The 15,612-nt window shown below is 36.4% G+C and overlaps 1 protein-coding gene across 1 annotated transcript in view; it reads left to right on the top strand.

The window, feature by feature from the left end:
• Nucleotides 1-15,612, top strand: part of EPRS1 (glutamyl-prolyl-tRNA synthetase 1) — a 67,248-nt gene that overhangs the window by 42,855 nt on the left and 8,781 nt on the right. The window contains exons 19-28 of the mRNA XM_028104705.2: nt 4,361-4,588; nt 5,601-5,863; nt 7,709-7,760; nt 8,225-8,434; nt 8,810-8,882; nt 10,349-10,428; nt 10,657-10,758; nt 11,464-11,619; nt 12,091-12,288; nt 12,659-12,832. Coding sequence (XP_027960506.2) covers nt 4,361-4,588; nt 5,601-5,863; nt 7,709-7,760; nt 8,225-8,434; nt 8,810-8,882; nt 10,349-10,428; nt 10,657-10,758; nt 11,464-11,619; nt 12,091-12,288; nt 12,659-12,832 — 1,536 coding nt within the window. The remainder of the gene's footprint in view (nt 1-4,360; nt 4,589-5,600; nt 5,864-7,708; nt 7,761-8,224; nt 8,435-8,809; nt 8,883-10,348; nt 10,429-10,656; nt 10,759-11,463; nt 11,620-12,090; nt 12,289-12,658; nt 12,833-15,612) is intronic.

The following is a 15,612-nucleotide window of genomic DNA, read 5'->3' on the forward strand; positions in this document are numbered from 1 at the left end:
ATGGGAGTCAGAAAATGGTAAATTAAGGGCTTTATGGAATACAACACTTTAAATTCTGGGACCAGGTTTGGCAAACTATGGCCTGCCCGTGTTTTGTAAGTGAAATTTATTGGGCTACAATTGCACTTTGTAGTTTACATATTGTCTAAGGCTCTTTTCGTGCTGTAACTGCAGAATCGAGTAGACTCACAAAGCCTACAATATTTTTTATGTGGCCCTGGCCCTTTATTGGAAAAGTCAGCTGACCCATCCCCTAGAGGACAGAGATTTGAGGACTGCTATAGAACTTTTTTAATTGAAGTAATAAATGGCAGCAAAATCAAATGATTATTATGTTAAGTAGAAACAATAATTCACAGTTTCATCTTGTCATTAGCAGCTGCTTTTTGTCAGATCCCATCTGGGTGGCTGGATGCTGGTCATCTTCTGCAGTTGTAACATTTGACTCATGGCACCTTGTATTTTATGCCCCCACTAATTCAACTTAAATATTCTGACCACCTTTGCCCTTTTATATTTTACACCAGTGTTTTTGGTTTTGAAAATCCAAATCACAGCTTATCAGGAGAGGAAACTATTAGCTTAATAAAAGGCATTTACAGAGAAAAGCTGGATGGTACTACTCGATATAAGATTAAACAACAGAAGCCTACGAAGCAGGTACTGCTAAATCTTAAGCTCTTAACGGACAAAACTGTTTTAAGCTTACCTAACATACGTTATACCCCTTCAGTAAACAGGCTGTTCTAGAAAACCATTGCCCCTCACCCCCACCTCAAATAGCCTTAATTCTAAGGCCAAAAAATAAAGATCGCAGGGGGGAGAAAATCAGAAGAAACAAACCCATCCTTTCCCTTGACAGATTTTGAGCTTCATATTTGGAATTTGTGTGTAATGGGTTTGTGCTATATCTGTATTTGTTTAATACAAACTTGCCTTTGCATTAAGCAGGTATAAATCCATCCATCTTGTGAGACGGGACATTTCACAAGACTGACTACAGTTTAGGGATCGTCTAGGAAAATCTGAGGAGTTTGGCTGATTAATTTGTGTCAGAGAAAAGTAGCAGATACATTGTGATGTAGGTAAATGAACCCGGAGCCGAACTGAGAAACAGCAGAGCAGATGTTCCCAACCCAGATTGACTCCAGAGTTGGGGCCCTCTCTTCTGTTGGATTGACTCCTGGGATTGGGGTTCAGTAATTGGGCTGTTCTGTACTGGATTAAGCATTTAAGCTAAATACAGATACTAATCAGTTGACTTTAAAAAAAAAAAAAAAAGCCAAACACCTTGCTTTGAAAACCTGTGAACTTTTAATTCACTAAGTCTCCTAGCAGACTTTTTTATATGATACAAGCTTCATTATTCCCCCTCCCCAACTTGGAAGAATTCCCTCTTTGGATTATTATTCATCTCCCACCCCCACCGAGTGAGAATCTGCATGGGGAGTAGTTATTCCTCTTGTGTGCAGGTGTCCTCTGGGATAGGTTAAAAAAGGAGCGAAAGGTGGGAGAACATCTATAGAGTTGGGAAAAATAGATGAAGTCGGAAAAAAGTGTTTTTTTTTTTAAAGCTCTTTTCACTGATAATTGAGGTGCTGAAGCCTTTCTGTTCTTACATTTAAAATGGTAATGTTTAGGTTTTTCTTCTTAAAGTTCTTTCCTTCCCCATGGAGAAATGTCTCCATCTAGTGGCTGCTGTCTAAATAGCTGTTGGGCACGCCGTCTCATTCTAAGTGTAACCAGGTGAGTCCTCGCCCATCTTTGGTCGGATTCTCAGGTCATGTGCACTTCCTCAAATTCCCATCTTAAATTCTCACGGAAGTGTTTTTTTGTAGGCTGTTTCCTTTCTCATTCATCTGCATCAACAATTATTTATTGAAATCTTTTCATGTTTTTATTGGTGTATGTTAGGTAAGTTTAAAACAGTTTTGTCTGTTAAGAGCTTAAGATTTATCAGTACCTGCTTTGTAGGCTTCTGTTGTTTAATCTTATATCGAGTAGTACCATCCAGTTTTTCTTTGTAAATGCCTTTTATTCCAGAAAACTAGAGTATTAAAAGAGATTTTTTCCTCATTCCACAAGATGTCGTTAAGTAAGAATCAAAGATCTCTTTTGAAAGTGCAGTTTCCAAAGCATGTTAGCAGGAGTAGATCACAGACTCTAGAATAAACCCTAGATCAAATCCTGGCTGTACTGCCGCTTACTGTGTAACTTCGGGTAAGGTACGTAGTCTTATTTCTAAGCTTTACTTCTTCTGTAAAATGAGTCAGGGTTGTTTTGAAAAATAAAATGATCCACATAAAGCACTTAGCATAGTGTCCAGCACAGAGTAAATAAATAGGCCATAAAATAATAGAGTTAGTTTTTTGTATTGATAATGCTGATTCTAACTCAAGAATCTTCAGATACCTTCTAAATCATCAGAGAAGACTGCATAGAGAGCAGTATTATTTCACCGTTTTGAAAAATAACCTGAATAGATTAGTTATCCACAGTGTTCCATTTCTCAGTTGGAGGGGATATAAGTATATAGTTCTACTCTGTTTTAGAATGTCATTTAGTAGTGAAGTGATTTGTCCATCTTAATTTTCTTCTTTATAATGTTGAATTGTAATCTTGCCAAACAAGGTTTTTTTCTTTGTGAAGTATGTGCCACCTGACTTCAGACTCTGGTCAACACTTGCTTACAGTGTAAAATGGAACTTCTTTCAAAGGCCTTTTTTTGTAGAAATGGTTGCAGGAAAGTCCCTTTACTTTTTTCCCATTTTCTTTCTGTTAGCTGATGGAAGTTTCTTTTTCCTTGATTCTTGTAGGTCTGATTAATTGTGTCTTATTTGTTAGGATTAGGTAGATTCTGTTGTGAAAATGCCTTTAATTCTAAAGACAGTGTAAACAAGAGACAGGTCAGGGCGACAAATAAGGCAAGCTACCTGCTTGTTTTTGTGTGATTTCTCCTCTTACATTTACTCCTGTATGGTACTGGTGTGACAGACCGTACTTCAGTAGGCAGCAAAACATTGTATCATAAATTAGCTGACAAGGAAATGTCACTTGTTGACTCATAGATGTAAGTTCTTTGAAGGTATACCAATGCTTCCTGCACTCCTTTGACCCCCATTGTAGTATTCTTCCTGGCTTCTGTTGGGTTGTTCTTAGCTGTTTGGAGTGCTGTTATAATGTAGCAGTGAAACTTGGAAACTAGGGTAATTTGGAGACACTTTTTCTCTCTCTGTTGATGGGATGGCTTTTGAGTGGTGTATTTGTCTGTGCTACCATTCGGGTAAAGCGTCCAACTTGGGTCCTTTGCCTGTGTTGTTGCCCTTCTCTGCTGGAATCATAAGCGTCTCAGTTGGGCTGAGTATTTCATTCTTTTTCATTATGATTACATTGAAGTATCAGAGGATGATGTATATATGTTATGTCTAATTAAAACCTCAACATACCTGGGTGCCTGGGTAGCTCAGTTGGTTAAGCAAGTGTCTGACTCCTGGTTTCAGCTCAGGTCAGGATCTCAGGATCATGAGCTTGAGCTCTGTGTTGGGCTCCGCACTGAGTGGGGATCTGCTTCTCTACCTCCCTCTCTCCCTCTGCCCCTCCCCCTGCTTGCTTTCTCTCTAAAATAAGTAAATCTTTAAAAAAAACTCAATTATTATCTTCTCATTTTACTATAAATTTTTTTTAAAGATTTTATTTATTTATTTGACAGAGAGAGAAGGCACAAGCAGGGGGAGCAGCAGAGTGAGAGGGGTAAGCAGGCTCTCCGCTGAGCAGGGAGCCCGATGTGGGGTTTGATTCCAGAACCCTGAGCCAAAGGCAGACACTCAACCAACCGAGCCACCCAGGTGCCCCTATTGTAAATCTTTGAAAGAATAATATAACTCTTCTTTAGTTGGGCCCAAACTGTGGTTTGTTTTGTGCTGTATTTAGTGTTTGTTTAGTAAGCTAATGAAAATATGGTTTGTATAGCAAAGCCATTGAGCTGATCTTTATTCTGATTTTGTAATTTCTGACTCCACTATTTATAAACCTAGGGCTTGGACACTGCCAGTTTGCTTGGATATTCTATTATTTATTTGTCTCTTTATATATGTAAAATGGAAGTTACAGTACTGTATGTGTATGTGTTTATGTTTGTTTTTATGATTTGTATATAGGATTATAATATTTTTATTTTTAACTTTTTTTTTTTTTTTTTAGCTTTGATCTGTTATTTTATAATTGAGCGCCTTTGTTGCTTGGGTTTCTCCATGATTATTTATAGGAATACTTTGGTGGTAATTAATGATTTTTAATAATCACTGACATTTTCAGAAATTTCAGAAAGTTTTAAATAATTGTTTTTTGTCTTTTATTTCAGGCTAAAGTAAATGAAGCTGTAGAATGCTTACTCTCCCTGAAAGCTCAGTATAAAGAAAAAACTGGAAAAGAGTACATTCCTGGTCAGCCTCCATTATCTCAAAGTTCAGACCCAACCAACAGCTCTGAGGCTAGTGGTCCAGAAACACCAGAAGCCAAAGTACTTTTTGACAAAGTAGCTTCTCAAGGAGAAGTAGTTCGAAAACTTAAAGCTGAAAAAGCCTCTAAGGTTAGTGTGGTATTTTGTTTGTATTTTTGTTTTTTACATTACAGGCTGTTTTCTTTGCCCAGAACACTTTCTGGCCCATCAAATCTAAGTTCTGCTCATGTATTTCAGTTCTCAACCTTTGTCTTGGGCATTAGACAAGCCTTCACTGATACTTCTCTCCCGGTCTGTATTTGACTGGACATTTCTTATAAGACTCTGCCTTTCTCTGACACTGTACTTAAACACTCTGTATTTTAGCTGTTGTCAGCTTCTGTAGTCCATGAGATCCTGGAGAATAGAGCCCTAGACCGCAGCAGTGCCTGGCTCATTGTAGGCCGTTGGTGCATGCTCATTGTTCTACTCATTCTCCAGGAGCTGAGTCAGTCTCAAATGGCAAGTGTTATTTTGAGCTCTGGTATAGTCTGTGCTAATTATATTCTCTTCATAGGAGTAGGATTTTTTTGGTACAGATTTATGAATGGAAAACAGTATGTCATTACAGGTTTTAAAGTTTAACCAGTAATATAGAAACTTGGTTGCTGTCATCTTCACAATTATGAAATGTTGAACATACGTAGTGTAATGGCTCCTAACTTAACTTGCAGTGGAATACATGTTACGTAGCAGAGCTTCCTGATGGAAGTCCTGTGATGGTAAAAGTGTTCTGTAGCAGTTCTGTCCCACCCAGTCACTAGCCACCTGTCCCACTGAAGACTTGAAATGTGGCTGTTGTGACTGAGGAACTGAGTTTTTTCATTTTATTTACTTGAATTTAAATAGCCACGTGGCCAGTGACTCCCATTCAGACAGTGCAGTTCTAGTACTGTTTTTCAGTCCCTCTTTTGTCAAGTCTGTCCCTGTTTGTTGTAGTTTTTGTTTTCAGGTGTTAGTATATTTGATGTTCTCCGCCCTTAGCATTCTCCTCTGCCTTCATTTATGTTTTCAGATCTGCTTAGGAAGTTTGGTCATTGGTGCTTAGATGGTGATTGGAATTAAATATTATCTTCTCTTTTCCTCTTTTGTTAAACTAAAGGATCAGGTAGATACAGCTGTACAAGAACTCCTTCAGCTGAAAGCACAGTACAAATCTCTGACCGGAGTAGAGTATAAGCCTGTCTGTGCCACTGGGGCTGAAGACAAAGATAAGAAAAAGAAAGAAAAAGAAAATAAATCTGAAAAGCAGAATAAGCCTCAGAAGCAAAGTGATGGCCAAAAGAAAGACTCCTTTAAAAGCCAAGGAAGTGGACTGTCATCCAGTGGAGCGGGAGAAGGGCAAGGGCCTAAGAAACAGACCAGGTAATAGAACATGGAAGCTGCATTCCAAGTGAAGCAGTTGTGAAGAAATTCAACTCTGAAATTATTTTTTTTAAAAACAGATTTTGGTTAGTTTGACTATCATGTGAAGTTGGAGAAAGCTAGAGGTATAGTGCCAGGGGATAGCTTTTGTTAATTTTCTATTCATTTGCTTGGTTCAGGACTCTCAGAATGTAAAAAGTTCGGTGAAGTCTCACTCTCATGCTTGTATCCCATCTTCCCAGTTTCTCCTATCACCATCATGAATTGGTAACCACAGCTAGTTTCTTCTGTAACCCCTGAGAGATCTTCATTTGGCTACACAAGTGAAAACAAATACGTATAAATGTTCCCATTTAACACAGTTGGTAGCCTGACAATACTGATTGTCTTACACCTTAAGCAAATTTTTCAGATGAAAATCTTTAATGGTGACTAAATGACAACTTCATTCTAGGATTTCAAGTTTGGTTAGAATAAATATAAAACAAAGCTGTTTAAAAGACAAAACAGTGGAATGGATGCTGTTTTAGTATGTTCCAGTTCGTATGAATAATGTGATGCTCTGTCCATAATCCCCATGGCAAAATTAGAGTGAACTTTGTAGCTAACTTCCTTCAGTGGTTTAATAAAAAGAAAAACCTGTCATTAGCAACTACTATTGTGAGATTTTGTGTGTGTGTGTATGTGTGTGTGTGTGAGAGAGAGAACTTTTGGTTTTAGATTTTTTTTTTTTAAGATTTTATTTACTTGACAAAGACACTGTGAGAGAGGGAACACAAGCAGGGGGAGTGGGAGAGGGAGAAGCAGGCTTCCCGCTGAGCAGGGAACCTGATGTGGGCTCGATCCCAGAACCCTGGGATCATGACCTGAGCTGAAGGCAGACGCTTAACCAACTGAGCCACCGAGGTGCCCCAGGTTTTAGATTTGTTTAGCTGATTTTAAAATTCTGCCTCTTAATTCTCACATCATACATGCAATGTCTCCTTAAACAAGAGAATATAACAGTTGTTTTTCTTGCGTATTGACTGAGTGATCAGATTTATAGATCACAGAATAATAGAAAAGAGAACAGAACTTCTCACTTTTTACCTTTGTTTGTGAAAAGGCCAAGTTTCACGTAGGCATCTTGTTGAGCCATGTCAAAGTGAAACAGTGGAGAAGTCGGCTATAAATACATTAATGTTTTAAGCCAATAAAGCCTTGTTTGTAAACTCTAAAATAGGACTAATGGATGATTTTTTTCTATGTGAATCGTAAGACTACAGTTCTTGAATAATTATTGGTTTCAAGAAAAGGATCATTGTCTAGAATAGTTTTTTGTTGCAGATCTAATTTATTTTGCACTTGTCTCTGCAGCTTTTACTTACTGCAATTAAAAGAGAAATTTTAGACTATGTAAGGATTATATCTACCTATGTATGCACACATATACACACAGCCATTGTTTTCATTACTTTTTTATGTGTTAGTGGGGAGCAGTCTTGCTAATTATGTTTTCTGGTTTGAGTTTGGCAAAAGATTCTTTTTAGTGAGAGAATTCTCTGTGAATAAATTCTGTCTTTATTACAAATACATTACCTTATAAAGAACTTTGTAAAAAAGATGTCTGCATTAAAATCATAGCTTTTGCTAGCTTGACTTTCCTAGTTCTTTGTGGGCAGTATCCTACCACCTTTCAAGAGGTTAAAAACATTATCTTGGGAATGAATATACAAGAGTGGTAAATACGGAAATAACTCATATTGAAGAAAAACCTACTGTTTCGAACTTCAGAAGTTTGTTTCCATTAAGCCTGAAAACAGTTGATGAATGAAGGGATTCATATTTTATTTTTCCTGTCTGTAGGTTGGGTCTTGAGGCAAAAAAAGAAGAAAACCTTGCAGATTGGTATTCTCAAGTGAGTATGCATTCAGTTTGTTTTCATGTTTTAAATTTCTCAAATACTACTTTGTATTTAGATTCTAAAGGTCCAGACACACGGTAATGTATGATGTCGTCAATAATATCGAGTATAGCCATTTAACCTGTCACAGTTTTCAAAGCATGTTCACATAAAGCAATGAATTGAGAAGTAGCCCTATGAGATAGTCATTACTCAAATTTTTTTTTTTTAATGGTGCAGTAAAGAGATTAATCCAAAGTCACAGAGATAGTAAACAGCAGAAGCAAGATCGGCATTCAAGTCTTAAGAGTTTAGGCTTGGTGTTTCTCACTATAGAAAAGCCCATTTACATGCACATTAAGGGGATGTACCAACAGTGGAAGCCTCCAGATTTGAAGTTTGGTTATCATTCACTTGGCACTTGTATTATAATTTTGGTTTAATTTAGGCTTCAAAGAGTGTATTTTTCTTTTAAAAAGGTCATCACAAAGTCAGAACTCATTGAATACTATGATGTAAGTGGCTGCTATATTCTTCGTCCCTGGGCGTATTCCATTTGGGAATCCATCAAGGACTTTTTTGATGCTGAGATCAAGAAACTTGGTGTTGAAAACTGCTATTTCCCCATGTTTGTGTCTCAAGGTGCATTAGAGAAAGAGAAGACTCATATTGCTGACTTTGCTCCTGAGGTAAGTTAGCTTGCTTTATTTATTTTTGCAGTTTTCTCTCATAAACTTGAAAGTATATTTTCAGTTCACACTTGAACAGTAATTTAAATGGCAAGACCAATTTAGAGAAATATAAAGCCATTACAAAAGATACGTATGTATTTCTACCTTCAGGGGCAAGTTATGATTCTGTTTGTTACATTAACTAACTGGCTCTTACTTTTTGCTGAATATTTATAAGGACAGTAAGTATCTAATTTTCTTACCAGGAACAGCAGCAATTTTAATTTGCCTTAATTTCTGTAGCAAAAATTGAAATAGAGATTTGCCTGTATTTGTGCTATTTCTCTGAAATGCTGTTTAAAAAATGTATGGAAAATTATTTTATCTTACTAGGTTGCTTGGGTTACAAGATCTGGCAAAACAGAGTTGGCAGAACCAATTGCCGTTCGTCCTACTAGTGAAACAGGTAAGGATGGGTCTTGGGGTGCAGGAGAGTGCTCATGGGAACACTAGAGACGACTTCTAGAGTCACCTCAGTGTTGATTTTGTGATATTTATGATCCTCCTTGACAGTACACAGTTCAGTGAATGTTGATAAAGATGAATATATACTGAAGTTGCATAGAATTTTATTCTCAGTGTGGTAAACATTGCAGAGCTCTTTGTCATTAGAATAAAGTTTGTAGTTTTTTATTTGATGCTGTAATTTTTCAGAATTTTCAAGACTTATTCTTGGAATAATCTTAACTCTTGGAATTGATTATAAGTTTGCCAACACTGTTGTTTTATGCCATATTTTCTTAAAAATTTTGTTATTTTAATATGACATTTATATTTGTATAGGGTTTTTATAGGTTAGTGATTTCATTTATATATTGTATTTTTACAAGAGTGAGTGAGAAAGGTGGAGGCAGCAATTGTAATCTCCATTTTGCAGGTAATAAAAAAGGTCTCTGAAAGGTTTTTGGGCTTGTCAGTGTTTTCCGAAGTGATTATCCATCTTTAGAATGAAGGATTATTTGCCCTTTACTTCATACTTCTGGTGATACTCTTGTATGATATTATAAGGATGCATTATTGAAATTATGACACCAGCTGTTTTCTGGTTGGCAGAGTTTTTAGTAATTCTAGATAGTCATGAATAGGCTGTGGTAAGACAGACACTTTCACTTAAATTAACAGTTCATGGCAAGAGCTTTCATACTCTGCATAGATGCATTGGATAGATTTCATCTGAATTCTAGTTCTAATAGATAACTGCACTGGATTCAGCAAGTTGTTTAACTTCTCTGTGCTCAGATTCCGCATCTTTGATGCTAAGATTGTGATAATTGACTTTGTGCTTGAACATGGGGACTGAACAGCATCATAAGTGCAAAGAACTTCACAGAGACCATGCGTGGTATATGCTGTAAGAGCTTCACTTAGTGTTTTTGAAAATAAAACAGCTGAAAAGCAGTCAAATTAGATGTGAAGTGTAAATTTCAATGTGAAAAATACAAAATAAGGTCAGGTTTAGGTAAATTTATTTCCTTGACTAATCCGCTTTATGAAATAATGTAGGGGTGCCTGGGTGGCTCAGTTGTTAAGCGTCTGCCTTGGGCTCAGGTCATGATCCCAGGGTCCTGGGATCGAGCCCTGCATCAGGCTCCTTGCTTGACAGGAAGCCTGCTTCTCTCTCTCCCACTCTGCCTGCTTGTGTTCCTGCTCTCGGCTATCTCTCTCTCTGTCAAATAAATAAATAAAATCTTGAAAAAAAGAGAAATAGTGTAGTAATACCATTCACTTACCATTACAAACATTGGAAAGTATTTACACAAACACAGCATTTTAATTTGTATTCACTATGTTACTGGTGTAACTCTTACTAGCCTTCAAAGAGAAATAAAACCTTCAGTGACTAACCACCCGTATTTTCCTGTATCTTTTCAGTAATGTATCCTGCATATGCAAAATGGGTGCAGTCACACAGAGATCTGCCCATCCGACTCAATCAGTGGTGTAATGTGGTGGTAGGTACATACTCTTTCTTAGGTTCTTTCATTATTCTTTGTACTCAGTTTTTTTTTTTTAAACATTTTTTTTCCTTATTTTTATATTCAAAGGATTGGGAGAATGGCATGCATTTTTTATCAGTTTATGGATTACAATTATGATTTCTGGTTACTTGCCACATTAAATTGTTAATAAAAATGGAAAAGCTCTCCATAATGATCAAATTGTGTTCTTACGTCTTCCAGCGTTGGGAATTCAAACATCCTCAGCCTTTCCTACGCACTCGTGAATTCCTTTGGCAGGAAGGGCACAGTGCATTTGCTACCTTTGAAGAAGCGGCAGAAGAGGTATAAAAAGTTGTCTTCCATATTAATTGTGTTCCATTTCTTTCTCCAGGCTGTGCTTCCCCCCCCCCACCAACTATAAGTAATGCAGTGTTACCTACTTAGATAATATTTAATAAATAACTCTTGAGTTGAAATTTAATGTGATCTCAAAATAACTTTAAAAGAGAATTTCCTAATATAATTATTTTGTTACTCAAAATTTATGTACCACCTGTTAAAAGAAAAATAAACAAGTTAATACAGATATACACAGACTTAAGAAACTGCTTTAATGACATTTTATTAGAAAATGTGCTGTTTTAAATTTTCAGATGAAAATATTTTTGCACTTTGTGTATGGAGGAAATTATGTATGGAAATTATAATCCTAGGGTGAAATTAATTATTCTTCAGGTTTTTACCCTGGTTACTAGATACATATATATACATATATATATATATTTATATTTTTCAAAAACATTTTCTTCTTATATTCTAAATTTATGAACATTTTAAAAAGTTACTCAACTTCTTTTCCACTACTTTGTTGAATGTCTTCCTTAATAAATACACACTGGCTGCTTTAACCTTTCCGAAAGAAAAGGTTTTCATTATTTGATGTACTTTTCCCATCACAGTTAGTTTTAAATAGTATAGTTTTATAGGTCTATAAGAAATAAATACACCATAAATTTGAACACTTTCATATTTAAAATGTTGTTACAGGTCTTGCAGATACTTGACTTATATGCTCAGGTATACGAAGAACTCCTGGCAATTCCTGTTGTAAAAGGCAGAAAGACTGAAAAGGAGAAATTTGCAGGAGGAGATTATACAACTACCTTAGAAGTGTTTATATCCGCTAGTGGAAGAGCCATCCAGGTACCAGCAAAGCACTGCATAGGGTTCATAGGGGACTGTAAGCACAGCCTGTGGGCACATCCAGTAGACTTCTGTCACCAGAGAAGTAGACTCTTTTCCAAAAAAAATAAGTATATTTCATGTAGACCATGTTATAATTTCACGCTTATCTAGCCCATTTTTCCAAATCTCTAAGGTCAGTTAAGTGAAGGTTTGTATCCTGAATTACCAAAGCATGGATTCTTTTTTAACCTTTGTAGTTGAAGTTATTCCTATGAAAGCGGCTGCCCACAGCAGTACATTTCTGTACTATTTTTTTTTTTTTTGACTAACCCTAGTCTTTTTGTTGTATCATTTATGCTTTAAAAACTTAATATAAAAAGAAAATCAAGGAACATGTCTGGTGTCATTTTAAGGTGTATGATCTTACAGAAATCATTTTCAAAGGCATAATTAGTTATTAAAATTAACGCTTCTATTTCTCTATTTTAGGGAGCAACATCACATCATTTAGGGCAGAATTTTTCCAAAATGTTTGAAATTATTTTTGAAGATCCCAAGACGCCAGGAGAGAAGCAATTTGCCTATCAAAACTCCTGGGGTCTGACAACTCGAACTATTGGTGTTATGACCATGGTTCATGGAGACAACATGGGCTTAGTATTACCACCCCGTGTAGCTTCTGTTCAGGTAAGGAAACTATTTCTGTTTATGAGTCTGGACCTTAGTATTGTGTAACTGTGATTTCTGTTATTTTTTTTTTGCTCTTCTAATTTTTAGCTGCTTTTTATACAAAACTTTTTTAGAAATCATTTTTTGAAATGATTCGTAATAAGTTTAGTGAGATATAGTAGGTAAAATGAGAATGCATTTAGCCTAAACAAGTAATGTGCAGCTGGTTGGTAGACATTCCATAGAGATTAGAAATCACACAAGTTGATCTGTGTTAAAATTTATAGTCCCCAGTAGGTTTTGATTCCTGGGTATCATGCAGCAACATGACCACATTACTTTGTATGCTGTTTCCTTGTATAAATTTGTGCTATTGTGCTGGTTCTAGGTGATGGTTATTCCTTGTGGCATTACAAATGCGCTTTCTGAAGAAGACAGAGAGGCTCTGATTGCAAAATGCAATGATTATCAAAGGCGGTTACTCAGTGTTAATATTCGAGTGAGAGTTGATTTGAGAGATAACTATTCTCCAGGTTGGAAATTCAATCACTGGGAGCTCAAGGTAAATTCTTCAGTTGCATCTTTTACTTTTGTACTCCCAATTTGGATTTAGATTTTCTTAACATATGCGTCTATAAAATGTAAGGTTTTCTCATTACTTTTCTCTATTTGGATAGTTGTGAATTTTTTTCTTCTTCACTTAAATTGCATTTCATTTTCACACAGTCCAGATCTTTGTAATAGTGATAAACTTCATATATTTGCTAAATTTAAAATCTTTTTTGTGGAAGCTTATGTTAGAATTAAAATGATCTTGAAGACCTTGTATATTATGATTAATAAACCTCATAGAGTTGTTATACCAAAATGTTTATACCAGGAATTCATATAATAAGTAAGCTATTTAAACAGTAAGACTATCAGAATAATGGTGCATGGTTACCACCTACCTATCATTGTTAACAGCTGATCAGTAAAACATCAGAAAGTAATATCATATTTGGTTTTTCACACTACATTGTTTCACACCCATTTGTTGATTTTTATTTTGTATATTCAAAGCTAAATTCTGATTTAATGTTTTGTGTTTTTTTAATATTTATTTATTTGACCAAGAGACACAGTGAGAGAGGGAACACAAGCAGGGGGAGAGGGAGAAGCAGGCCTCCCGCCAAGCAGGGAGCCTGATGTGGGGCTCGATCCCAGGACCCCAGGATCATGACCTGAGCCAAAGGCAGACGCTTCACAACTGAGCCACCCAGGCACCCCCTGATTTAATGTTTTTAATATAAATTTCATTTATTGCACATTGTCAGTAGATCTTTATTTTTAATTCCATTTTTCAAACTTCTGGAATTTATTTTTTTTCCATATGCTTTACCAAGGGCATCTTAACTAGATTAGCAGAATTTCTAAACTCACATTACAGGAAATAGATGAGAAGATGTAGTGATATTGCAGCTCCAAGCTGATTCCAAGTGTGGAGGCTCAGCAGAATTGGGATTATTTAGTATGAACACATACAGGGTTCCCAAAGTTGCTGGTATTTATACCTCTGTTTCTTTTAATTGGCCCCTAAGGTAAATCTTCTATGATTTTGTTTCCCTTCTGTATAATACACTTTTTCCTTTACTTACTCTCCTACCTTTAAAGATAAGTGTTTCCTCACATAATTTCCCTTTAATTGCAGTGTTTTTTGCTTACTTAGAAATAGCAGTTGTGTGATTCCAGCAGCAGCTTGTCTGAGCCCATGTGCCCTTGCCTGAGGTTCCAAATGTTAAAGGAGAAACATATTCTTTGCTACTGGCTGGAGTAAAAGGAGAGAGAAAGGCATCCATATTCACTTCTCCTTCTGTCGTCATCCTCTTCCATCTCACTTCTCCCTCTAGGACTGACTTGACTTTGTCCCTGTCACTCTGCTTTTTAGTAGCCTGGCGAGCCTATACTGTGAAGGAGATATTGAGTGTGAGTAGGCTCTGCTACAACTTCCTTGTCCACAGTTGTCAGGAAAGAAAACAGAACACCTAAATTCTAAGCTTGATGCCCAAGATTAAGGAACATTGAGAGGGGTCACTAGTGAAAAGTACTCATGGTAATTTTTAATGCCATTTTATCTCCATTTAGTCCAAGAATTCCTGAGAAAAAATATTTTAGAAGATCTAGATTCGTATTCATTTGGTAGTTTAACTTTGTTCAACGAGGCAGCTCGGGGGTGGGTTGGGATGTATATGTATTGGGAGACTTGGTTTAATAACTGGGGTATATGGTGTAGTTACCAGACCAGAACCCAGGGACTCCACAACTTCTTTATACCTCTTCCTGTATTGTGAAAGTAGAAAAGGGAAAATAATAGTAAATTAACTACTTTTCTTTTTACTGTGTTGGATGACTAAGAGAATTGTGTTACTACTGAAAAGAAAAACAAGCAAACAAAAAATCCTTTATGAGTAAATTCGTAACTTTTTACTTAGAAAAAAATGAGCAACAGAATATATGTCCCTTCTGTGATCTGGCCTCAGATCATCTTTCCGGCCATTGCCACCCACTCCCCTGTGTGAGTGCCGTCCTTACCCACATGGGCTGTGTCACTCTGTGCCAGGTTATTCTCACACCAAGATGCCCTCTCACCCGACTTGGGCTTTGATGCCCTGCTCTGAGCTGCCGTAGCTCTCCTCGCCCAGTACAGGACACAGTCCTGTTGCTGTTAGTTGCATGTCATTTAGTTTCCTTTACTCAGGAGTAGTTCCTTGGCCTTTCTTTGTTGTTCATGACACAGGCATTTTTGTAGGTATAGGTCAGTTATTTTATAGAATGTTCTTCAGTTTTGATGAAATTACTCATTAATTTTTACTTTCTCTAGTAACTTTCCTTCTCTCTCTCCCAGCTGTGAGGATAGTCTCCCATTTCTGATTTTCTGTACTGATTATTTGTATTTACCTGGCAAAACGTGAAGCTCCTTGAGGACAGGATCTGTTTCTTTGTATTCCTTTTGTAAATCTCATTGCATTAACGCTGTTACACATGCATACATTAGGTGAATAAAGGAAAACAAAATGATGTAATATTTAGTGTATGGTAATTTGTTCTCTGGTATTCATTATTTTAGAAGATAAGTCTTCTCTAAAGATAAATCTTTTTTTTAGAATACCAGTTAAGAATTTTCCTTTGATTTTTATTTGGGGGACTGCCATCAGCTAAACTGTATATTGTAGAGGCTCCTAACTTAAATTTGAAAACCCCAAATTAGTTTTAGAGGATCATTTGCTCAAAAAAAAAAAAAAAGTTTAAAAAAACCTACCGTTTATTAGGTAAGGTTCTAGATCCTAAAAATAAGGTCTCTCT

The sequence above is a fragment of the Eumetopias jubatus genome, unplaced genomic scaffold, assembly GCF_037043125.1.
Source record: "Eumetopias jubatus isolate StellerSeaLion01/CBP00866 unplaced genomic scaffold, mEumJub1_p1.0 scaffold_12, whole genome shotgun sequence".
Taxonomy (NCBI): Eukaryota; Metazoa; Chordata; class Mammalia; order Carnivora; family Otariidae; genus Eumetopias; species Eumetopias jubatus.